Genomic DNA, 27818 nt, shown 5'->3' on the forward strand with positions numbered 1-27818 from the left:
CTCAGATTGTTTCCCAGTTCTTGGCACCAGGCACAAAGTATTAAGGCTATGAGTTGATAATGGCTTTCATTTTATATCCATGTTTTTTTTTTCCCATAGGCCTCATGTATGACTGGGAACAATCATTTAACCAGGCAATACATGGGAAAGTGCTCTTGGGTGCTGGAGGACATTAGTCCCTGAGGATCTGTCCTCTACCCCAGTAAAGAAATAAAAAGTGAGTGTCATGTATATTATCTAAAATCATTTTCTCAGCCACATGGTCATTACCAAGAATGGCCTATTAAAAATCTGCTCACTGAAGCTTTCTGAATGTACAGGAAATAAGGCAGATGGAGTATGCTACCCCCACTAAACCACAGATACTGAAAAAAGAAATACATGCTCATCATGATTACATCAAAAGGTTCATGCTTTTGTACGGAGATGGTCAGTTATGACCATAAGTGAAATTACTCTGCATCATGTTAATGAGAGCCTTGTCTTTGGTTTTTATCTTCCCAGGTAAGACCATTACATCAACAATTAAAATTTAGATACCAAACACGTAAAGTTCTGATGTAAGCTATGAAGAAAAAAAAGAAATGTGAAAAGGTGCAGTAAAGTTATTTTATGTATGTCAGACTCAGTGGCAAGATTCATAGCTTCGGAATATCATCGCTGCTTCTAATGAAAACTTGAGTTTTTACTTTTGCTGGCTTTAATTCTTTGTTCATGATTTTCAGTCTTACAGACAGATCTGGTACAGTTTCCCCCCTTGACAAGAATTCTTAATGGAGATTCTGTCAATCTCAACTGCAAAATTCTGAAGGCTAACACCTATTGCTATGATATAGTGTGGTACATACAGAGGAATGATGAAGCCCCACAGCGGATAGAAGAAAACAAAACATTTTCTCCGTCAAAAGAGCAAGACCAAAGAGAATGTCTCTTAACAATACATAATGTACAAAAATCTTATGCTGGGGTGTATTTTTGTGCCTGTTGTCACTATGCACTAAGCTCCTTCGGGAATGGGACACAACTCTTTGTCACAGGTAAGGAACATAAACACAATGAATCAGAAATTAACTTATTAATGAAACTTTCATCTTAGCAACTAAAAACAAATTTGCACTAGTTTACATAGGAAATATGTACCCATACTGGGATAACATTTATCCTGCAAAGTACTATTTTTCTAAACAAAACACTGGAGTTACCTTTCATAATTTTTTCCATCTGATGAGTAATGTCAACAAGAAACAGATTTCATTTGCAAGGGAATCAAAACAATCATATGAAGATTTTGATATTTACTTACATTTTAAGTTATAGCAATTTAGCAAAATGGATCGATATTAAGATCAGAAGTGTTGTTGGTGGTATGGATTATAAGACAGCATATTATTTCTGCAGAAAGATAGGTTTTACTGGGGCACAAAGTGTTAAAACAGACTTTGACTGTTTCCCTCTGCACTTCAGAAAATGCGGATGCCCTACTAATGAAGCACTGTAACTAATTTTTCTTTATTTGATTTCCTTACAACATTAATACTTTCTCACAGGATGTTGGTACCTAAGTGTTAAAACACTTTAAGAAAAGTGCACTCTGCAATTATACTAGTGCAGTGGTTATTCCAAAAAAAATTTCCACACACACACACACACACACACACACACACACACACACACACACACACATAGACGTAGATATAGATATAGATATAGCTATAGATGATATTGTTGATGATACCAAATATGCATGTGCCATGACTGCTGACGAAATGTCGAAATAATGTTCAGTACTCTAACCATGTTATTGAAACATGTTAGTGATTAACCAACATTTTTGTTGCATGTTATCTTCTAACTGCCAAGGTAGTGACTCTGCTGCCTTCAGATAATACACAAATTCATTGTATCTGCATGGCTTCTGCAGAAGGTGTACACAAGCCAAACACTTAATAATATGTGCATTAATATGAAAGGTTCTCTTATGTGATATTGTGAGTCATTAGCTCATAATCCACTTGAATGTGAAAAAAAGATGAAATTGAATTAGAATTAAAACCCATGTTTTCCAGATGTCTTATTAAATTTAAAGCAGAATTATAATTCTGTTTTTTTTTTGTTTGTTTCTGGGCCAAGGTCACCTGGCATGATCCCCATGCTTGATGCTTTAGGGTTTACACAGCTATACTTGTCTAAAGTAGCTAAAGTAGCTTTGATATGGTAAAATGAGAGTTTTTCCACAATTGATGATGTACGTTTCTATTACATTTTTACAATCAGCGCTACTCATACTTGTGCATTCGCTGAAGTTGAAGTTTTCAGCTTAGACTGATATCTTGAAAAAAGTTATTAATAAAGAAAATTATTTTCCTTTTAAGTAGATTATGAACAGTGGAGGGGATAAACTGCCTCCTGTTTTGCTTTTAGATTTTTTTTTGTGTTGGAAACATTTCTGTCAGCTTGTAATGTCAAGGTAAAGCCTATTTCATAAAGACAAGCTTCAGTAAAACTGAATTCTGATTTTTTTGAATGGGCTGCCATTGAATGCAGATTGAATGCCCTATTTCCCTCTTTCCAGTAAACTGTCCTCAGAATAATGACTTTGACATGTCAGCATGATGGGAGTTTGTTATTTTAGGCTTTATTACTTTTCTGAACATATATTGCTTTGTAATCAGCCGATCAGCATCCAACATCTCACCGTCTCATCATGTTTTTGTGTATAATTTCACTAATGAAACAGTAATAGCACCCAGTTTTGAAGCTGGTAAGCAGAGAAAAACTTTTTTCCCTAATGAATTCTGTATCATGCTGGTCTAATGACATGGCACTTAGCCCTTCTGTCACACAGTGCTGCTGGGTTCTTTAATTTGGGTTGACGTGCCTTCTGAGCTGAGTTTGTGTGACCTCCCCCTAGCCACATGGGATTTTACCGGGTGTTATCATTTTCCACTACATCATTTGGTGAGCATTCTAACTGCCCACAGCTGTGTATGTGTGTGCTCTATGCGTGACAGTATGTGTGTGCATATCGTAGAGCTCGGATGATGCCCCTTCCAGATTACTTTCACTACCTTATTATCAGTTAGTGTTGAGGTAAGTTCCAGATCTCAATCACACTGAAGTTGGTTAATCACAGAGTGATTGGTAAATGAAGGAAAAGATTTTGTGTTGTCATTAATTGTAGGTATAAAAACAAAACGGAATTCCCCTAAATGGGCATTCTCTTTCTCCAATGTTGTATGTCCTCAGATTAAAAATATAGAAGTAGGAGAATAGATATAAAAAAAAATGAGATTTATGGGGCTTATCTCCTACATGTATTTTTAATTAGGAGAACACACTTTTGTAGTTAGCAAATGGTTAAATGCAATGTTATAACTTCCTGTTGTGCTTACCTAAACTAAACCAAAGGAAAGGACTGGCAGCATAGGGCAGATGGATGAAACCTTAATTATCACAAATGCAACCAAGGTTCAAATACTGAGACTGGGGATTGTATTTGTGCAATGGTTGCATGACAGATCCATGAGGGTATTTTAAAAGAGTGCCATCAGAACAAAACAGACAACCAGAAAACAGATTTCAGAGGACATTGGACTTTGTCCTTTTCCCTAGGGTTGAGTGACTGTGGACTTAGTATATACAATTTCCTTTAATGATTTGGCATGATTTCAGCTGCCTGCCTTTGGGAAAAATACAAAGGTATCATGGCACCAGGAATATCTACTGATGAAGATTCTCGGAACATATCCTGAGACGTAAGAGATTCAAGTGAAACACAGTGTCTATCTGGGTATTTGTGCACATGATTGCTTATATGCATAGTACATGCAAACAGTAATAACACATGCATTGCATTGCTAAACCCCAAAGTCATCTAAGATACGGACATTAGGAAAACAGAAGAAAAAATGTTTGCAATGTCCTTTATAAAAAAAAAAAAACAGCTAGCAACCATCCCTTACCTGTGATATAGAAATGCAGTAGATATCAAAGAGGTATCAGCCCCCACAAAATTCAACACTACTTGCAGGGTGAATATTGGATGATTTGCCTTGTAAGGCAGGAGACTGAATAAGTCATCTGGTAAATTGGGAAGTCTAGTTGCTCTTGTTGATAAAGGACAAAAGAAAAGAAAGAAAGAAAAAAAGTAAAAATTAAATATAATACAAGACATATAAAGGCTTGATATTGAAGAGAGGCAATTACAGACTGAGATTCTTACAATCATTGCTATTAGTAAATATTCTTTTAACAGACTTCTGATACAAATGTTACTGCCTAATAGTATGTCACATTTGATTCCTCTGTTTTGACATGTACTCTGTTCACTGTTAAAGATAATCTTGAATATGCAGAGTAGTCCAGGTTACCCATTTCCTTTCTCTTTCACGAAATTAAATTATACAGAAGACAATCTAACTTAAAGAAAATTTACAAATTGTGCACTTTTCATGCAGTTGCAGAAAACCTACAATACATTTGTCACTATTCATCTACAAGTTTAAATATTTTGTCAGTACTGGCCGATACCCCACCTTCAAGAAAAACGTATAACTCCACTTCTCAGAAATAACGCTAAACATCCTGTATATCAACTGTTAGATGATGTCCCTTCTGTGTATACTTTACAAAGCACTAGCAAAGGTAGTAGATAAATACCTAAATGAAGGACATAATTATTTTGTAGTTATATGTCCTATGTAGCAAGAGTTTCATCTGTGATGCAGTTGCTTCAATATATTGACCCTTACTAATACGTAGTTGCCCTGCTAGACAGGGGTCCAGGGAAGTAAATACTGTGGGAAGAAACAGCCAGGGAATTGTTATGGCAAGGCTTGTATAGGCCCTAGGGTCAATAGCCTAGTACCAACCTATGAACCTATGTAGTGAACAGCGAGCCATGATTACAGCACAAAATCAGGAAAAATATAATCTTGTTAAGACTTCCTCAGTTCAAGACCTGATCTTAGAAGTGCTTAGAGGTACTTAGTTTATTGAGGACACCTAACCATGGCTAAGACTGGTAAGAAGTTTATTAAGGACACCTAACCATGGCTAAGACTGGTTCTCAGGCCAGGGTGTAACAGTGAACAGTGCTGGTAGTATAGAACAGTGGCAGAAGGTGAAACAACTTTTAAAAGCTGTTAGATGCTTTGCTCTGCTACAAATATAACCGTATAGTGTGACAATCAAAAGTATGTAACAGCTTTTAAAGCTGTTGGTTCTACTGAAGGTCACTTCATTTCTGCTTGCTCTTTGCTAGCTCTAATTGCTTCATCTGTATACAACTTTTTCATGTAATATTTAGTACATACAGAAAATAAACCTCCAGGCACTACAAATAATTATGACCGGGTCTCTATTCATAACCCTCTATTATATGTTCTCAGCATGTATGTCAAGATTATTCCTCAAGATTCATACTTGAAGTGTATTTCTTGGAAATCATTACACAAACACATAATAAGCTCATCAAAGACTCAATCTGTATACTCTACTGTATATGTAGAAATTTTTCTTCTGTGATCACAGTCCATTCAACACTGTTTGCTATGTGTGTGAGACAAGCCCTGTGGCTCATTAACAATGCAGCCATAAATGTGAACATGATGAGATGCTTCTCAGCACTGACACAAGAAGGATCTGTGGAAAGAATGTGTTTGTATAACTCACGGCTGCAATAATTTACAGGCAGCTGTTGTAAATATTAAATGAGCACAAACCTCTAGGTTAGTCATCAAGAAACCACAAGCACAGCTGGTAGTACTTGTGTGCAGATCAACTGGTGTAACTCAAGGATACACATAAGCAGAAAAATTGGTCATGGAAGGATTTAGGGTAAGTATGCCTAAGGTAGGAGGGTAGAGGCAGTAGCAGGGCCACAGAAACACACTTGACAAATAGATAGGTAGCAAACTGAAGTATTTGAATTTTAAAAATGTGAAAAGCACACAGAGTAGGTAATGTACAGAAAAATAACAAGATGTATGGACTAGAGCTAGTTATGACATCAACAGAGTTTGGTCACTGTTTCTGTACTATAATGCAAATGTCCTGATAAAACATAGATACATTCTACCAAGCATTGCACTTATAAGCTGAGCCATGGAAACTGCCTTGGTGAATGTGTTAGTGAAGCAAATAGGAGATGACTGCACCACATTTACAAAATGGAAGTAAAAAAAAAAAAAAAAAAAAAAACACGCACACATTCAACATTGATAGATTTTGCAAGGTTTGATGCTTACCTTGGGAAACATAGCTATATTTACAGTAACCTTCAAGAGCATCTAGCCTAGTCTTTACCTATGAACCTATCAGAGGTTATTGTTGTACAACTCAAGAATAGAAGCAGAAAAGTTAAAAATAAAAAAATACTCCTGAAGGCATATGAATCCTACATGCAGTCCTCTGACACTCTACAAACCAATTCCCTTACATGTTGAATCACTGATGTAGTTAGATTAATTGTGCAATTTTTACAATTTGTTCATATTTGAACACTTCTGAACAATGACACTCAGGAAATATGCATGACCTATGGCAGTCAAGGCTCACTTTGTTCTCCTACTCTACCTCCATTTCCCACCATTTCCCTCCCAGCCCCACTACACCTAGATTTATACACCCTAGTCACACCTTCCGCCATAATCCACCCAATCAAATTCTAACTCTTCCTGCTTATCTCTACTACCCACTGATAGAAACACCATCCATTCCAATGGGCCTCTCCAGATCATAGATACTCTTCCTATCACATGCCACACTACTACTAGCCCTACTCTTACATCTTTCCTCATTCAACTTTAAATCAACATTCACTAAACCCACATCTGTAAACACCCTCCTATCCACCCCATCTGAAAGCTATTCTGAAATACACCCTAGCCTGTGTCATATAGCTTCACTACTCTGCTCTAAAGTACTTATTCTGTCCACAAGCTGTTCTACTCTCTGTTCAGGCTGCCCTCTCTCCCTTTAAATTCACTTTAGAATCTCGAAACTACCTTCTCTCAATTAACCCCAACCATCTATTACCTCGACATTAACCAATGCAGTGACATCCATCCCAACCCTGATCCTACTGCCTCCACTCTCCATATTACAACCAACTCAACTAACTGCTTTAAATCATTACATATTTCTACAATACTACCGATCTACATGCCTGGTCAGCACACAATAAAACTGATATCCTTGCCGCTACTGAGACTTGGTTATAACCAAATACAAAAGATTCAGAGCCCCCCCCCCCACCCAACTACAGTACAATAAGGGTCAATGGAACTAAGAAAAAAGGAGGTGGAGTTCCCATCCTTTTCCCTAGTACTTTTAACGTATCCTCATACAGTAAACATACACCCCCAATTTTCCAATTCTGAAATTCTGGTCTCCTTCCTAAAAATAAACAAATCTAAAACTGTATCCATCATAGTCATGTATATTCCCCTGGAACTAATATAACAGTTTTGGAAGAAATATTGTCTTGGGTCTCCTACACCATAAAAAATGAAACTGTAATACTTGGTGATATGAACATCATCTGGGCAAACATTATTTCAAAAAGTTCATCCACAAATATAAACTTGTTTCACTTCTCCCAACTTATCACCACCCTCACCATATATAATAATAGTACCAATGAAGGTTCCATCTTAGACTGGATCCTAGTCTCTGACCTCTCTAGAATTTCATCAGCTGGCACCCTCCCTAACTCATTCAGTGATCACCTTCTTGCCTTTGTTATTTGAACTACAGCCACTCTCATAAAGGACCATAACTTCAAACATGTAAGAAGCCCATCCAGCTTTATCCCACAGACATTCAGCCACATCTTGAAAAGCATTATTTGTAATAATTTAAAAACCCTCCATCTAGACAATTCTCTGTACTATTTCAACACTACCTTCCTAAAAATATTAGGCAGCCTTGCACCACCCCAAATAAAAATAATAAAAACTAATCACACTGCATGGTTAACTAAACCCACAAAGGAGCTGATGTTAACTAGTGACAAAACCTGGAAGCTTTGGCAAAATCAGAAAAGCAATTTTGATTTATTAAAGTTCAAACAACTTTGCAATCAAGTAAAAAGACTGGTATCCAAAGATAAGAAAGAATATTATTCAAAGCTTTAAAATAACCGCAAACATAACTCTAACAAATTCTGGTCCTCTATTGGTGCCCTCCTAAACCCAAGCACATAAAGTAACCCTTGACCTCACACAGACAAAACACCGGAACAAATAGCAAATCTCTTAACTCGTACTTCATAGATGCTATAGCTAATATTACAGACAATTCTCTCAACCTCTCCCTACAACTAACATTAAAAGCCAAACCACCGTCATCCAATGCACACAACCTCAGTCTCCACTCCCTACTAAAAATGTTCTAGATCAAACTACTCTTTTGCAACACATACAGTCTCAATCCCCCTCATCCATACACTCACATGGTCACAACAAGTACATTGTCTGAATTCACACTTACTACAGTCTCAAACACAGCCATAAAAGACTACTTCTTAAACTAAATCCCAGCTCCAAAGCAGCTGATGGTTTACCCACTGAATGCCTAACTATCACTGCAGAAGCTATTGCTTAGCCCATTAGCATACTCATTAATAGATCCATCCAAGAATCCTACATCCCCAACCTCTGGAAAAGAGCATATATCCTAGCCTTCCACAAAGGTGGTGCCTCAACTGATATATCCAACTTCCGCCCCATAGCTATTCTTTCCTCCATTTCCAAACTCCTAAAAAATGTGTACACGTGCAGCTTTTAAAGTTCCTTCTTAACAAACAAATCCTTTCTCAAACTCAAAATGGTTTCAGACCAGGCCACAGCACTTCAACTGCTCTAATATCCTTCATGGATTTAGTTAATAAAGCCTGTGACTCCAGGAAGATTTTCTACATTCTATTTCTGGGCTTATTTAAGGCATTTGGTACTATTTCTCACTCACTACTTCTCTCCCAGCTTTCTAACAGTGGACTATCTACTCCATCTCTCCACTGATTCAAAACCTATCTATCTGACAGAGAACAGGCAGTAAAATGGCACCACTCTATATCCTCATGTATTTACAAATCCACTGGTGTTCCCCAATGCTCTGTGTTAGGACCTCTGCTTTTCAATATATTTATCAATAAGCTTCACTCATCATTCCATTGGGGCCACTTATACAATACGCAGATGACTCCACTATTATTTGTTCCACTGAAAATACAACACAGCTACAACACATCACTCAGTCTGCTTTTTCCACCATAGAGACATGGCTCCATAATGATCATCTGTCTCTAAACCCCAATAAAACTGAACTCATAATTTTCACTCCTAAGAAAAGTACTCCCAGCAACAAATCTCAATTTACCATTCTTTCATTGAACCACGCAAAAATTGAATTAGTTAGCCATACTAAACTCGTAGGTGTCATAATTGATGGGAGCCTAAAATCTGACCTACACATACAAAATAACATCAGTAAGACACACCAAAAATTGGACCTACGTTGCAGGCATAGACAGTTCCTTTCTCCCTCTTCAAAACATGTACTTGCTTGCACCTATCTAATCCCTTCCCTTGTCTATGGCATCTCCTTGCTAAGCAACCTGCAATCCTCACTCAAAACAAAATTAGAAACATTCTAAAACAAAATTGCAAAATTCACAACAAATACCCACCTCTTCACCCACTACTGCATACCCCTAAAAACACTAAACTGGCTTGAGTTTCACCACTACATCACCTATCTCCAACTAACTACCATACACAAAATACTTTTTAAACCTTAAGATTACTCTGCCCTAACTCCCTTGTTTTTTCCATTACAACCCCAATAGGTCCATAAGATCAGAAAATCAACACCTCCTGCAAATTCACAAACCCAAACTTCAAGCCGGTCAACTACTGTACTTCTGGACTATAGCCAAAACCTGGAATGACCTTCCTCTAGCTATTCATACCTCCCATATCATTATTTCCTACAGCTCTGTGTAAACACCTTCACTCCACCTGGATCTGTAATTGCCAAAAGTAAGCGAGCAACAAACTGAGTGATGCCAAAGCAATAAAAAAATTCAAATTTTATTAGCGCTTTCGGTGGGGTCAGTGCCTCACCTTCTTCAGACAACAACTAAATCAATTAACACCATTATATACTAAAATAAAATCAATTATTCAATTGAATTCAAAAAGTGTCTCATAAGCTGTCGTTAAAGAGACACACTGTAGCATAGACTAGATCCAGGACTGCTGAATCTAGCTTTGTTTGTGTGCTTGTTGTTTGTTTGCTTGTTATTTCCCTGAAACGCTAATTCCACCTAAAACGCGGCTTTTCAGCACTTCTTTGGATCCCTAGTGATATCTGCATTGCTTACTGTACTTATTTCCTTGTTTCACTTGAAAGAAAGTTACTGTTTGTTGTTTTTGCATTTAAGTTACCTGTAACACATTGCATTTAAGTTACCTGGCACTTGCTCACTAAAGCAATTATATAAGTCAGCACTAAAAAATTAAAAGCACTACACCCTCACAAACTCCCCTTGAGTACCTTGTTCCCCATTGGCCCTTTTTTTTCAATTATAAAGGAATTCCCAATACTATTCTAGCATGTCCAAAGGTCAGTTGTCAATCTCCTCTCCGGTCCAGCTGGTGAATCTGGGAATCTTGAGACAATGTTACAACTGCCTCATGTACACAGACAACCCTCTCCTCCTCCCAACAAATTCCAACACATGTGAGAGATGCAACCATATAGCCAAACTGGAGGCTAAGCTCTCTCAACTCAGTACTGGCATAACCAGTCAGGAGGAGAAGGAAACCACACTCACTACAATTCCAGTCTCACATAGACCTACCAAGACAGCAAACCAAACACATAAACACACAAAAACATACTCAGAGGCTCTAAATAAAAATCTGCCTTAGCAGCAGAGACCTCCAAAGCAGACACCCAAGCAACCGCTACCCCAAAACAAAACACGTGCAACACATAGCTCACAAAGCCAGTGTGCCGAACAGTCACAGCCCTTAAGGCTAAACAACACACCTGATAGACTTGTAATAGGTGACTCTATTGTCAGGCACACTGACATCCCGCTCACCTGGCTGAACAAGGAGATAGTCATGGTGAGCTGCCTGTTGGGCACTAGGATCCGCCACATAACACAAGCACTCAGGTCACTCCAAGGCAAGTACAAATATGACTCAGTCATTGTCCATGCTGGTGTGAATGACCTGAGACGTACCTCCCTGGACTACATGAAAAGAGACATAGAGGAGCTCTCTGAGCATGTAGCCAAGGCCAGAATGACCCTGACCTTGAGTAGCATCTTACCCTCACCAAGAATGATGCCACAATATGAAGACAAGATGATCAATTTCAACAATTGGCTTAAGTATTGGTGTCATTCAAAGGGGATTCAATGCCTGTCAGCCTGGAATGACATGCTCGACAAGCCACGATGCTTCACTAGGGACGGCTTGCACCTGTCACCCCTGGGCTTTCGGATATTGGCAAAGGCTCTTGCTACCCCCATAGTGCCTTTTTTAGGCAAGGCTCAAAAGACAAACCCACCTCCATAGGTATCACAAGGGATAAGAAACTAAGAGTAATGCTACTCAATGCCAGAAGTCTAAACCTCTAGATGCATGCACTCGAAACTCTCCTTAGCATGGAGAACATCGATATCTGTGCAGTAACAGAAACCTGGTTCAAGGCTCCCGAGAGCACCCCAGCACGACCAGGTTATACCTCATACCATGCTTTTCGGCCACAAAACTTGGACCAAACCACAAAAGGAGGGGGAGTATCAATATTCGTCGAAGATACCCACACATCCAGGTTGGTGGCACAGCACAAAGCATCAGAGACTATCGGGGTAAAACTGCCTTCCAGTTTATAGCCTGCTACAGACCACCCTCCCAAACCCAGGAACCCCACTCGGCCTTCCTGAGAACAATGGAAAATATGAAGGTCTCTCCAAACACCATTATATTGGGTGACTTCAACTACCCAAACATAGACTGGGAGCATTACTCTAGCTCCAACACCCTAGCCCAAAGGTTCCTAGAATTTTTAAACTCAAATGCTATGGAACAACTTGTTACCACTCCCACAAGAGGGGAAAACAAACTGGACCTGATCATCACCAACATGGGGACTCTATGCTCCAGACCAGAAGTGTATCCCTCACTGGGAAGATCAGACCATAAACTAATCTCACTGGATATACACATCCTGACCCCATCCCCTGCCCAGAAAACCACAGTGAAAAACTTATCTAAAGCAAATTTCACACTCCTCAAAACTGAGGTGGAATCCTTCAAAGCCCCCGGGCTTGTGGAAAATACAGCCCAGACCACAGAATCCTTTATAAACGCATTCTATGAACACCTTCAGGAATGCATGGATCATGCAATCCCAAAAAAAAACAAGATCCAATCCTCCAAAGGCAGACATCTTGTCTGGTGGACCCCAGCCATAAACAAACTATACAATAGAAGGAGGAAGCTACTACATGATAGAGCAAAATCCCAAAAAGGGAAGGCATCTCTGATAAGTATTAGCAAATAACTACTGGCACTCATAAAATCGTCTAAGGCCAGCTTTCTTTAGTTATGCTAGGAACCTGGGTGGGAATTCCCAGATATGCTCAGAATTAGTCCAAAATGACAAAAAATATACCGAACCCACAGACATTGCCAACATTCTAGCTCACAGGTTCAGTACAACCCCCCCCCCTCCCCACCAAAAGGGCAAATATCTATCCCAGCAGAGTGCTGCCCCCCTGACATCTCAGATGCTCAGGTAAGAGCCGCCATCTCCAAAGCAAAAAACACAGCATCAACGGGACCAGACGGTGTCCTGAGCTGCGTCCTACATGAACTCCAAGAAGAGCTAAACCCAAACATAAAACTACTGTTCAGTCTCAGCCTTACTACAGGATATGTACCCAAAGAGTGGCGTACAGCAACAGTGGTCCCTCTCCACAAAGGTGGTGCCTCAATGGATCCTGGAAACTATCGCCCCATAAGCCTGACTAGCTTGGTCTACAAAGCTATGGAAAGGATCATCATGGACCTCATAAATAAAGATATTGGGGACCTACAGACACTGGATCCTACCCAGTTCGGCTTTGCTAAGGGCAGATCCTGCCTCTTAAACCTGGTTGATTTCTTTGAAACAGTCACCAAGGCCATTGACAAGGGGAAGGTGGTCCACACAGCCTACCTGGACCTCGCAAAAGCCTTCGATACAATACCCCACTTGGGCATTATAGATAAGCTCACCAGCTTAAATATAAACCCCTATGTTACTAGATGGGTTGCAAACTGGCTAAAGGACAGAACCCACATGGTTAGAATTGCTGGAGCCATATCAGACTCCAAACCAGTAACAAGTGGCGTCCCACGAGGCTCAGTCCTGGGACCTCACTTGTTCAGTATATATTTCTCGGAGGTACAGGCCAACACGGAAGGACTGTGGCTGACGAAGTTCACAGATGACTGCAAACTGGGCGCCATAATTGAGACTCCAGCTGACACAAGCATCCTCCAAAAGGGCCTCATAGAAACAGACAACTGGTGCCAGAGCCATGGCCTCAAGCTAAACACCAAAAAGTGTATAGTCATCCCCTTTGGCAAAAACAAAGTGCCCACAAATTACCACATAGGTGGTAATCCATTAAGTACAGAAGAAGTAATTAGGGACCTGGGGACCCAAGTTGATAGCAATCTCTCATTTGACAACTACGTGGCCAAAGTGGTTAGTAAAACATTTTATATAGCCCACCTAATCATGAAGGGATTTACATCTAGATCAGGGGAGGTCATCATGCTTCTTTACTCATCCCTCATCAGGCCCATAATTGAGTACAATGCCCCTTTTGTGATGTACCTTACCAGACACCTGCAGCAACTGGAAAGACCCCAAAAATACCTCACCAAGAGGATCAAAGGGCTCAAACAGATGCCATATCCTGCCCGGTTAAAGAAACTCCAGCTCTACTCAGTGGCATACCACCTGCTCAGAGGCGATCTGTGCCTGACGTATAAAGCCATGTACAACCCGGAATTAATGGACATGCTGCACCTCAGAAAATCCAAATCCCATCGAGCTACGCGCTCGAGAGACATGAACCTCAGCACTGAAATAAACAGGACATGCTGGAGGGACAGATTCATAACCCAGAGGCTCCCTTCACTCTGGAATAAAATTCCAGTCCAGGTTAGGCAGAGTCCCTCATTTACTCTCTTCAAGAGGAATCTTGATGAGTGGATGGGAGATCGTAGGTTTACCCCGGTTATCACTTCTGTGTCACTGTTAGACAGAGGCACGGTATACTAACCTCGAAAAAGGCATAGCAAAATTAATCTAAAATGGGTGGCGAAAGCCAAACACACTCTGGCTAGGCTTATAAATGCCCTAGGGCAGATAGCCTAGTATGAACCTATGAACCTATGAACATTATAGACCAGTTCATAACACATGAAGCACTATTGGAATGAGAGAAACCCATTGCAAGATGAAACAATAAACACTATAATAAATCCTATTCAATAAACTACACTAAAATTAATAATGACATTATATAACACAATAAATATGTCACTCATATTAAATAATGTGTAGAAAAATGTAATATTAAAATAATGATTAAAATACTCAATCCATTAATATAAAAATAGAAGTAGAAAATGGCTATTTAAAACAACTAAAGATAAACCATCACTAATATAAGATATATGTGTCCATAACATCCTCATATAACTTTCTTACAATTAATCTAAAATAGAATAAACATGTTTACAAATGTAAATAACAAAATAAAGTAAAAACATTTGTTGTCACTGTTAGACAGAGGCACGGTATACTAACCTCGAAAAAGGCATAGCAAAATTAATCTAAAATGGGTGGCGAAAGCCAAACACACTCTGGCTAGGCTTATAAATGCCCCAGGGCAGATAGTCTAGTATGAACCTATGAACCTATGAACATTATAGACCAGTTCATAACACATGAAGCACTATTGGAATGAGAGAAACCCATTGCAAGATGAAACAATAAACACTATAATAAATCCTATTCAATAAACTACACTAAAATTAATAATGACATTATATAACACAATAAATATGTCACTCATATTAAATAATGTGTAGAAAAATGTAATAATAAAATAATGATTAAAATACTCAATCCATTAATATAAAAATAGAAGTAGAAAATGGCTATTTAAAACAACTAAAGATAAACCATCACTAATATAAGATATATGTGTCCATAACATCCTCATATAACTTTCTTACAATTAATCTAAAATAGAATAAACATGTTTACAAATGTAAATAACAAAATAAAGTAAAAACATTTGTTTTTATTATTATTAACATCAGGAATGCACAGGTTATTCTTAAGTTATTTCCTTAGCCTATTATGAGGCATGTATATAAAATACCTTACTAGAATAAACCCAACTGAATGTTAACTGTAAAGAATGAAACTTCCTTTTTCATAGATACAGCGAAAATAACCTCCTTAAACCTGGTCATAATTGTAATTAAATATTTCGCTTCTTTTGTTTATAATTGTATAATGTCTTATGTTTTTATTTATATTTATATCTTATCTTGTATTTTTGCTACAAGCAAGAATAATTTACTTTCTTAAAGCTAAGCGTGACATATTTATTGTGTTATATAATGTCATTATTAATTTTAGTGTAGTTTATTGAATAGGATTTATTATAGTGTTTATTGTTTCGTCTTGCAATGAGTTTCTCTCGTTCCAATAGTGCTTCATGTGTTATGAACTGGTCTATAATGTGTGTGTCTCTTTAACGACAGCTTAACTGATTTTATTTTAGTATATAATGATGTTAATTGATTTAGTTGTTGTCTGAAGAAGGTGAGGCACTGACCCCACCGAAAGCGCTAATAAAATTAGAATTTTTTTATTGCTTTGGCATCGCTCAGTTTGTTGCTCGCTTACTTTTGTCATTTATTCCTTTGGGTTTGCTTGGTTTCAAGTTTTGGATCTGTAATTGCACTAAGCCTCCTCCTGCCATAACCTAACTGCCATTACCCTCCTAACTTTCCACTCTCTGTTCTTTTTTCCATTATATATCCTTCTACTCACGCTCTCTTTCCTCAGCCTTTACTATTCACAACTTTCTTCTCATGCCACAATTTCAGCTTTTTGTTTACTCTCCCCTTCACCTATACCTTTCCCCTCTTCCCTCGTATACTTTCCTTACTTGTTCTCTTATATCCTGTAACCCCTTTAAATGAGATAATAGTACTTTGAAAGTGTAAGTAAGCTTAGAAACCTGTATTAATTATCTATGCGAGGCAGTTGCCATAATGTTATATAAACTGTAGTGGATTATTTTGTAAAAAGATTTTTCTATGTATTTCTAATGTCTTCTTTTGAAGCTTTTCTCCCCGGGTGTCCATTGAAAATGGGCTCTGCTTGGCCCAGTGGATTATCCCAGTAAACAAATGGCAATAAATAAATATCAAATTTTGCATTTTTGGTATTTACAAGTCTGCTGTTTGTCTGAGGATACAAAGCTTGTGTAGGTCAAAACAATAATGACCACACCTTTCTCCTGTATGTTTTCAAACTGGAAATATTATACACAGATTGATTTGGATGTAGTAAATAAGTCTCATTATAAATAGAGTAAACAGTGCAACCTGGCAATTGATATGGCAAAATGTTCTAAATATTGGAGTATCTTCACACATACACTGTATAGTACAAAATGAATATTTGAGAAAGCATCTTATCTTTTATACAGTTTATTTTTCTATATGCAAATGACATATAGCTATTGTATACTGATGTTTATCATGATGATTTGTTTTTCTTGATATGCTGTTGTGATCTTGTTAACATGTGTAATCACTATATATGTTTCTTTGTAAAGAAGTATTTTCATAAAAAATTAAGCCTTTTTTAAATATTTCTCTTTTAAACTAAGAAATTTGATGCATTTTTGAAGGATATGAAGCAGGAAACTCAAATGTCTGTCATTATTTAATGACTTCACTTTTCAATGACCCCCCCCCCAAAAAAAAAAAAAAATTTAGGAAAAACAGATGACCACGTGAGGCAAAATCTGGACATTCTCTGAACAGCTGTATAGTTGAGAAGTATGTGATGCAGGTTTACTCATCTCAGTGAACTCTGAGATGCTTTAACCATCTCTTCTAACTATTTGCTTTGATATCTTCAGGCACTATTGACATAAACAAAGCAATGTATATATTTTTGTGGATGGCATGAATTGCTAGTTTAAACGTGTACCTAGCATATGTTATACTTACAGTAAAGAGATGGTGCCTTCTCTTTGACTTCATCCTCCTTTCAGCCAAAGGGTTCAGGATTGTGGCGCCTCATGTTGCTGCCATGATGATTGTACTCTTCCACCATGTGTGCAATGCCAATTGCATAAATGACATTCTGGACAAGACCATTCCAGGCTTCATTTTTATACTGAGTCCCAATGTAGCCCTCCTGCACAAACCTATGGCTGTAACCTTTAGAAAGGAGACAAATAAACACATTTTACTCTTCCTAATACAACAACTACATTTTAAAATGAGTACTATTCTCTCCTTCTCCAGCAATCATATCTCATCTTGAAAAATGTTGCGGAAAATGGCAGGATATTAGCATCCATATCAGGTCTCATGTGTCCCATCTTTTTCTAAGTGATGGACATTGATGGGCATCTCATTTGCACAATAAATGGCAACCTCAGGAAATATAGAAACTTTATTATTTTTGTCAATGACAATTTAATACATGAAACATGACCGTCTTCAATGCCAGTGTATACTGTTGAAAAAGACATGGTCTATAATGACTCCATGTCCAGATGGTTAAATATGGTAATTACAGGTATTGCCGCCCTAAGAGCATACACTGAACACTCATGTCTAGTGATGCCCACAGGGACCCTGGCATGTGCACAGCATTGATTAGAATTCTGCATGATGTCTATCGGGTGTACTCTTTGCGCAAATTCAGGGATTCAGCAACAATAATGAGCTGAGCCATAATTACCATAATTACCACTGCTTGATATAAGTGTTAAGATCTGTACCATACTAAGGAAGAAAACACTACTACAAGAGGTTCATTCCTGCCAAGGGTGATTTTTCAAAAGTATTTCTTCAGTCTAATATATCTGTTTATATAAAGTAAGTGGTGCTTCTTACAAATCCAGTAATTTCTAATATGGATGCTTTTATCTATTCCTGAACCTGCGGCTTATAAGAATGTCAATTTGTCAGTACTTTTCAGTTTGCTATTCGAACTGTATTAAATGGGCGATTGTAAGGGTATGGCGATTAGTTCCGTACGGGATTGTTAAATTGGATGGGTGACACAAACTGGAGATCATATTCAGTGCACTGTTGAATACTGTTTTACTGTAGTGTGCCTTCCACGTCATTAGCAATAATATTTGTAACAGTGATACTGTAATAGTGATGTGTCCATGATCAGTTGCACGTCTATGATTGTTTTGTATGGGATGTGTGGTCAGTAAACCTAGATGCCTGACATTTACTGAAAGAATGTGGATACAGAAGTGTACGTGTCAGGCAGAAATACAGTATCCTGAATGTCCCAGGCAGATAGTAGTAATGGTAGGATTTGCAAAGGCCATGCAGGAATAAAGCTAATTCCATTGTTTTCCATACCAACAGAACCATGCCTTAAGATAAGGTGCAGAGAAAAAAATACTGTTCATGCTAGACATTCATCATCCATCCATAAGCCCAAATTGTCTGATGCTAAGAATGAGGACATCAACGACATTGGCCTTGATGTCTACACAGTGGGCCAGCCCTACCATAACCATTTCTGGGTTGAGATTGTTAGCAATGTGAATGCAGTGTATAGGCAGCACTGTGGATACAAAATGGACACATGATGGCCACAGATATGATCCATTGTGCCATACATAGAGCAGAAGCTGTGGCATGAGAATGCAAGGCCATTTATGAATAACCTCTGATGGAGGCAGAGGAGTTTTTCTCTTCTCCTGAATGCAGTATCACTTCCACACAGTCCCATAGTGCTATGCTGGATGTTGGGTCAGATCTGGGCAGGCTGCAGACAGTGTCCATTGCAGATACCCTAGGTATGTAGCTCTATTTCAATGAATCAGTAGCTGCAAGACTTCTTTACCTTATAGATATTGTAAAACTTAATAAAGTCTGTGTGACCTATGGTATGCAAAGATACCTGGGAGTCAATGGCCACATCCATCTGCAGAAGGTATGGATATGGGTATTATTTTTTTATTAGGTTTATAGCTGTAAAAATCCCTGTTGGATGTGTAGTTGTTGTGCTGTGTCATACCTACACAGCATATTTTCTACATTTGTCTATTTACAGGTGGTTCCTTATCCATCACCTGCACTGTAAGATGGTCCCGTCTTTTACTGGAGGATCTATAACCTTTGATAATAATGAAGGGGATGATGTGTCACAGTCATATGGGACAGAGTGCATGCTTGATACATGGAATGCAACCACTGCATCTCCTAAACAAGCCACGAAGACATTATTTATCCCTGTGGTTAGCCATGCTACCCAAACATCAGAGAGAGAAAAGGTTGATGTGACACTATCACTCAGGGAAACAAGTTGTCTCACAATAAATAGATATCTTAATCTACCTCTAGTATTCCTGTGCAGAGAGGTAGACACAGGGAGCTGGCAATGTTGCTAGTTGGAGACATGGTTACAGTATAGTATGCTGACCTAAGGGTGTGCATGTCCCATATGTGTGATTCCAATGACATACTGAATCCCACACTGGGGCATACCATGTGTCATCTGGCTTTCCTGCCAGGGAGAAGGGGTCATCCTCACATTCAGACATCTGCTACATCCACAGATGTTAGTCATCATGGCCATGGATGTGGAAGATCCTACTCTTTCAATGCTAGCACTTACATAATAAAATCTGTTGTGGAGGTGTCTACTCCCAGGAGCTTCCACCCCCATTGTGGCCATTGTCCTGCAGGCACATTTACTAGAAGGTATTGTTTGAGGCCGTTCAGCACACCAGCATTTAATCAGGACATGTTACAGCCAGTCCAATTGCTGGCAGAGCCAGCTCTCCAAGAAAGGGTCATTTATAGCTTGCTGAACCCACTACCATGCATACTTTAGACATGTCCATTAATTAGAGCTGCAGTGTTGCACCGACTGTTGAGTCTGTGTCCCTGCAGACCCATACTCACATCACTACAGCTCCCAACACATCATGTGCATCCAGAGCTGCAGTGTTGCACCGACTGTTGGGTCTGTGTCCCTGCAGACCCACACTTGCATCACTACAGCTCCAAGCACATCATGTACATCCAGTGACCCCAGCCCAAGTTGAGATTAACCTCCATCCAATTCTGACGCTTCATATAAAATCACTTTTTTATTTTTATACTCCTCAGCACTCACACTTGCCTGTGAAAGACATGCACTTCTATACTCCCCTCTCAACCTGTTTCAAAGATAATAACTGTGCCCTGTCACTTGAAAATTGCTACATAGTTTGCATATGTCTGATGCACATCATGGCCAGCCTATGCATGGATAAGCCAAGCCTGGTGTTGGTTTTACATGCAACATTTTTACTTTAGTGTATCTGCTTAACTCTTGTTTACTATTTTGTGAAGTCACTTGCAATCAGCTACCTCTGTGCCTGAGCCATGGCATACAGTGCCAGCTTCCTTCTGGCATCATTATCTCCTGCTGTTGGTTACTTCTCAGACTCAATCTCTGCGACCTGTTGTGTTGGAAACTGCTGGCTTGCAAAAGTCCACCCAGCTAGTACTGCTTCCTAAGTGTAATATTATGTAATCTTGCACACACTGTCAGATTTTGACCCACATAGCAGGGTCATACTGCAGGACACCACTGAATGAATCCAGACAGTGAATACATGCCTTCAGCAGCCCAAACATATGTTTATTAATGTTTCTGTTTCTGGTTTGTGATAGTGCATGTTTGTACCTGTGGTTTGCTTGACTTTTACATTTCTTATGGGTCTGATAAACCAGAGTTCCAGAACATATCTAGCAATGTCAATAAGATATCCTTGTGGGAAATCACTCCTAGCAAACTACTGGTACAGGTCACATGTGTGCTAGAGGTGGGAGTTATGTAAACTGTCTGATTGATCTGAAGACACATTATATATGATGCCCTGTGCATTACAGAAAACAGACTTCATAACTGATGGAGTGATACCGTTTGATATTCACATACCTCATTCCAAGTTCGACAGATGGGTCCTTTATTTCAATATGGGTACAGCTTACAGCCCCAAGTACCTCAGGACAATGAACTGTATCACAGGCACTCCACATTGTGTAGCTTTTCTCTTCTGGGTTGTTTGGGAACCGTATATGCTACTTCACATATTGAAGTATAGCACAGAGAAATTAATTCAGTATTCTCAAAGCAGATGTCTAAGATTTTCATACTGCATTTCCAGAAGGCCTCTGATATGTCACTGTAGCTAATACGCAAAAAGCCACACATAACTTGGTATCCACTGGAATAGAAACTCCATCAATTTCATGGTGCTGCAGTTGAGTTTGACACATTTCCAGAATTTACTTGATGGTGTCCTTATCAATATGGTACAAGTCCACAATGCTGATGTTTTGGAAGCAATGAAATGTTAAGCACAGTCAAATGACTCACTGCCTCCTGCAGTGATGCCATGCACAGTGCAGCAAAACAGCTGTAATTAGATCCTCCTGCAGATACAGATTTACTATGTCTGTGACAACACCTAACAATTCTATGATATATGACATCTGGGCATGAGCATACAGACAAGTTCAAATATCCTGTGGGTGCAGCTCCATTGCACAGCATTTAAATGTTTCTGAATCACACCACTATCTTGGTTTGCCTTGTTATCACACATGCTGCCTCACTATATAGTCATTAGCATATAGCATGACTGAACACAATATTTAGGCTATCCACATTGTATAGCTTGGTTTTCTATATCAAACACATCTTGCTTTTGGCTGCTCATTGTGCAGATTTGCTTAGTGTAATGTAATAACATTTTCTGAAACTGGCCCAATATGTTATTCAAAAGCAAGGTATGATATCTGTTGAAATTAGGAAAGCATGTAACTCTGTACCTCAGTTACAGTTATTCAAAGTGCCAGCTTTCTCAGAGATGACAATGTGGTTTAATTATTTTCTATCTACCTGTTTAACCGAACATGTATAGTACTGTCACAGGAATAACAGTCACACCACTATTTGGGTAGTGGTGGTGTGTCCCAAGGATAAGCCCCAAAATATTTCTGTTCTCCTTTTTCATCACTATTAACTGAATCACTGACTCAGTTCACAAATGTGAAAATAATTGTAGCCAGTCTCAGATCTGAAATCTCAACATCCAGTATAATTTCTGTCTATCATGATAACATTGATTGCTTTTTTGTATCATTTCAACAATTAGAATTTCACTTCAAAATTTTAAAAGCAAAAGCTTTGCTATTTGGATCTTTTCCTCAAAGAATTATAGTAATGATTGCATTTCTTATTTCTTCAGTCTTAGGTGGTTTTAAAGAAAGTATAAAGTTCCAAAAACATTTATGAGATGTTTGATTTCAGACATTATTCTTTCATGATGATGTTGACAGAGTAAATATGTTACCTGTGTTTGGTTATTCTTTTAAAATCTGAAATCTTCACACATCAGAAGCAAAGTGCACACTACAGAAAGGTTGCACTTATTACAAGCATCCAGTAACAACATGTCTATACTAAGGAACTGCAAATAAGAAATGTTAATTCTTAATGGAAAATTGACTTTGTGATTTAATGATCCTTACCAGATACTCAGTTTTCCTCTGAAGTACACTAACTATTGTTTGCAAAATATAACTCATCTTTACTCAAATACCTAAAAACTATAATCCAAATAGCATCCCGAATCATACTTTGTGGAGATGTGCACTCATACCCTGGCCCTGCAAATAATAACAACCTCCCCCCACTACCAAACAAATAACATTCTAAACTCCCCCAGGAAATCAACAGATCTCCTTACACTCAACATAAACATAAGGAGCATACTGAACAAAGTCCCAAAGCTACACGCTACCCTAGCACTGTCGCCTCACAGTAAGATGCTGTCCGGTTCGATTCTCAGCTAGAGAGTCTTCTGCGTGGAGACATGCGTGAATGGGCGTACCTTCATTAAAGGTTGTGCATCAGGGCTGGCAACTCGGCACGTAAAAATCAACTGCCAATCATTAGCGGACCGGAGTTCCACTGTGGCGACCCCTAACTGGGAAAAGCCAAAAGGCACAACAACCCTGGCCCTCTACTCTCCCAACATAGTCCTCCTCACAGAGACCTGGCTAAAACCACTAAATAATAATGACTTTGTTCCACCTGATTACAATGTTCTTAGACAAGACAGAATATCCAAAAGAGGCAGAGGCATTTCTCCTCTCTTCAAAAACAATCTGACCATTCAGTTGTTAGTCAACAGAACAACCCAAGTTCAATAATGCAGAAATTATGATCATCAAGCTGAAAATCAACTAAAAAAAACATATAATTGCTACCTATATACACCCCCGGTAATAACATTAATACAGTAGAATGATTCTAGACAGGGCATCCCAGAAATTTCACCAAGAGACAATCATACTTGGGGATGTAAATATTGAATGGTCCTCCTGTAACTCACTTCACCCCACTAACCACATTAACCTACATGTTTTCTCTCAACTTATCAAAACCACAACACAGTAGATAAAGCATCAAAAAAGGTGTCCATCCTAGACTGGATCCTTACCAACAGACCATCTTAATCCTACCTCTCAGGCTCCCTCCCAGACACCCTCAGCAACCATTTTTCCACCTTTATAATTATACACTAAGTGAATCCATTAAAATCTTTCACCCTCCAACAAATCTGGCACACAAAGAATTTCAAAATCCATGAATTCATGTCCATACTTAATCAATGCAACTGGAGACCACTCTCATCTCTCCACTTGGAAAGTGCCATTGACTACTTCACTAGCACTTTCCTAAACATTCTAAATCATCTTGCCCATATCAGAACTGTCAGAACCACCTATGCTTCCTGGCTGACTAGAGATACCCATCTATTGCTAAAGCAAAGAAATAAAGCATGGGACTCATGGCATCAAAATAAAACTCAAATTAATAGACCAGAATACCAGGAACTAAGGAACAAAGGCAAGCAATAAACTGGGACAGAAAAAAGGAACCACTATATAGGCATTAAAACCAAACACAGAAATAACCCACAAAAATTCTGGGTTGTTATCTTAAAGCCAGGAAAGACCTGTACTTCACCCCCTAACATTGACACTACCAACAACAATATTGCCACCCAATTCAATGAACACTTCACCAAATCCATCCTAGCCCTCACCAATAATAGTTTTCCCCTTCACATGCAAACCTATCTTCCCTACCAGCAGACCTGAACCTCTTCTCCTTATAGCCTGTCCCAACTAGCACAATATATAAATATCTGAAGAGGCATAAACCCACAGCGTTAGCCACCAACAAATTACCTGCGGAATATCTGAAGATCACAGCCAAAGCCATTTCTTATTCAGTTTCTATGCTCATTAATCGGTCTTTATCAGAACAATGTGTTCCTTCTCTGTGGAAAATTTCACCTATAGTGCCACTCCAGAAAGGACATAACTCTGTAGAATGATCTAATTACCATCCAATTGTCATTCTTTCCCCCCTATCTAAAATAATCAAAAATGTATACCTGTACATTCCCAAATAATGCACTCCTCACCAATAAACTATTAACAAACACCCAGCACAGATTCCGCACCAATCACAGTACTACCACAAACCACATTAGCTTTACCAACACAGTAAACAACATTGAACAATGGGAACCTAGTATCCACTGTATTCCTAGATCTCTCTAATGCCTTCAATACTGTCTCCCATCCCAAACTCCTTTCTGCTCTCTCTGATCTTAATCTCAGCCACTCCACTCTAGCCTGGTTTCAAGATTATCTAACCAACCACCAATAAGCAGGAAAATGGCAAAACATCTTCCCTCCTACTTGTTACCCTAGAGGTCCCCCAAGGATCCATTCTTGGACCTCTTCTTTTCAACATAGCAACCGACTCCACAAAGCTACCAGGCATGCCACTCTAGTCCAGTATGCTGATGACTCCACTCTAATCTGCTCCACCCCATCACTCCCTCAACTCCAGGAATTGACACAAGAGTCCTTTACCGCTGTTGAAACCTGGTTAGCCAACTCTGAACTAATACCTAACCCCAATAAAACACAGTTAATTATTTTCTATCCCACTAGAGCCTTAGACTCCATACTATCATTCACAATATCCTTAGCTAATAAAACCTTTATCACACCTGTCCAACACACCAAATTTCTAGGGGTTGTCATATAACACAACATGAAATTCAATATGTACATTACACAGACAATAAAGAAAGTCAATAAAAACTTGGAACCCTATATAGATGCAAAAAGTACCTCACCAATGACAGTAAAGCTACCATCGCAAGAACCCACCTACTATCTACACTCCTCTACACCCCCCTATAATAACCAACCAAATAAATCAGACTTTAACAAACTAAACACCTGCTACAATATAATAGCGAGGTTTGCTACTGACTCTCTCTTCAGGACACATCACTGCATAGCAATCAGCAACTATCCTGGCTATAATTACCCAACCTGCTCACATAATACCAGCTTAAAACAGTCCACCAAATTCTATATTATCCCAATAGAGTTCTGGCTCTTCAAGGCCTACTTAACATCTACTCTAACAAACGCCTATTAAGATGTACCAATAATGCGTCGGCTGACCTAGACAATAGCTCTGGTGACTCCTTGTTTTCCATTTCTGTTACCTTGTATTCTGCTCAGCAAGTGCCTTCCAGGTGTTCTGCAGAGTCTACAGCAGAAGAGAGACAAAAGAGTGACTTTGGAGTGATTAAGTATCACTTTCCTGCTTTTCTTGCTGTCTTAACTAATTCCGCCTAAAACACCAGTTTTTTTAGCGAATCTGTGATTTAAAAAGTTTGTTATTGTATACAACTCTGCACAGCTCCTCGTGGTGTCCTGCAGAGTGATACAGGCAACAGAGAGACCCAAGAGAGACTTTTCCAGATTTAAGTATTTTTTTCTCTGTTTTTTGCTCCAACTGCCTTTCCCGCCTAAAAAGTGAATTTCTAACTGATCTGTGCTTAAAAAGTTTAAATTGCATTTGCTTTCTGCTTTTTACAGTTTTTGCACTTGTTTTATATCAATTTAAGTAGTTTTTGTACTGTATAGCTGTTGTAGGCTACACACTAAAGTGCACTAGCCTGTTTATAGCATTTACAGTGTTTTCTGTGTGTTTTTCTGCTGTTTCCTGGAAAAAAAAATCTCTTTTCCAGTCTTTGCTGAACTAGATTAGTCCAGATTTCAGGTTTGCCTGAATTCCGGACTGTGGTACAGTTTCCTGTGTTGCCCATATCCATACTTGGATAGGAGCAAGCTTCTCTGTTCACCAGTTAGAGTGGGGAGCTTTGAGCAGCCTATCTGTCCCTGGATGAGTGGTCTCAGCCCGGAAACTAGTAGCTTATTGGCGGTTTTGGGTCAATTCCTATCTCTTTCAGTTTCCCTGCTTTAAAACCCACATTTGCGCAGTTTGCGCCAGTATACAACTCCACACAACTCCTCGTGGTGTCCTACTGAGTGATACAGGCAACAGAGAGACCCAAGAGAGACTTTTCCAGATTTAAGTATTTTTCTCTCTGTTTTTCTTGCTCCGACTGCCTTTTCCCACCTAAAAAGCAAATTTCTAACTGATCTGTGCTTTAAAATGTTTAAATTGCATTTGCCTTCTGCTTTTTACAGTTTTTGCGCTTGTTTTATATCAATTTAAGTAGTTTTTGTATTGTATAACTGTTGTAGGCTGCACACTAAAGTGCGCTAGCCTGTTTATAGCATTTACAGTGTTTTCTGTGTGTTTTTCTGCTGTTTCCTGAAAAAAAAATATATATATATATATATATATATATATATATATATTCTCTTTTCCCGCCTTTGCTGAACTAGATTAGTCCAGATTTCAGGCTTTGCTGAATTCCGGACTGTGGTATAGTTTCCTGTATTGCCCATATCCTTACTTGGATAGGAGGAAGCTTCTCTGTTCACCAGTGAGAGTGGGGAGCTTTGAGCAGCCTATCTGACCCTGGAGGAGTGGTCTCAGCCCTGAAACTAGTAGCTTATTGGCCTTTTTGGGTAAATTCTTATCTTTTTCAGTTTCCCTGCTTTAAAACCTGAATTTGTGCAGTTTTGCACCAGTATACAACTCCGCACAGCTCCTCGTGGTATCCTGCAGAGTGATACAGGCAACAGAGAGACCCAGGAGAGACTTTTCCAGATTTAAGTATTTTTTTCTCTGTTATTTGCCCCGACTGCCTTTCCCCGCCTAAAAAGTGAATTTCTAACTGACCTGTGCTTTAAAAAGTTTAAATTGCATTTGCCATCTGCTTTTTACAGTTTTGCACTTGTTTTAAATCAATTTAAGTCATTTTTGTATTGTATAACTGTTGTAGACTGCGCACTAAAGCGTGCTAGCCTGTTTATAGCATTTACAGTGTTTTCTGTGTGTTTTTCTGCTGTTTCCTGAAAAAAAAAATATTCTCTTTTCCCGCCTTTGCTGAACTAGATTAGTCCAGATTTCAGGTTTTGCTGAATTCCAGA

General features: G+C 38.8%; 1 gene segment (V, D, J or C); it reads left to right on the plus strand.

Annotated features, from left to right (window-relative positions):
* Positions 1-391: 391 nt before the first annotated feature.
* LOC122808971 overlaps positions 392-27818 on the plus strand; it is a 265511-nt gene continuing 238084 nt past the window's right edge. The window contains 2 exon segments of the C gene segment in view: positions 392-504; positions 726-1037. Coding sequence covers positions 465-504; positions 726-1037 — 352 coding nt within the window.

Source organism: Protopterus annectens, chromosome 8.part0 (genome assembly GCF_019279795.1).
Source record: "Protopterus annectens isolate FY-2018-M chromosome 8.part0, PAN1.0, whole genome shotgun sequence".
In the NCBI taxonomy this organism is placed as follows: Eukaryota; Metazoa; Chordata; order Ceratodontiformes; family Protopteridae; genus Protopterus; species Protopterus annectens.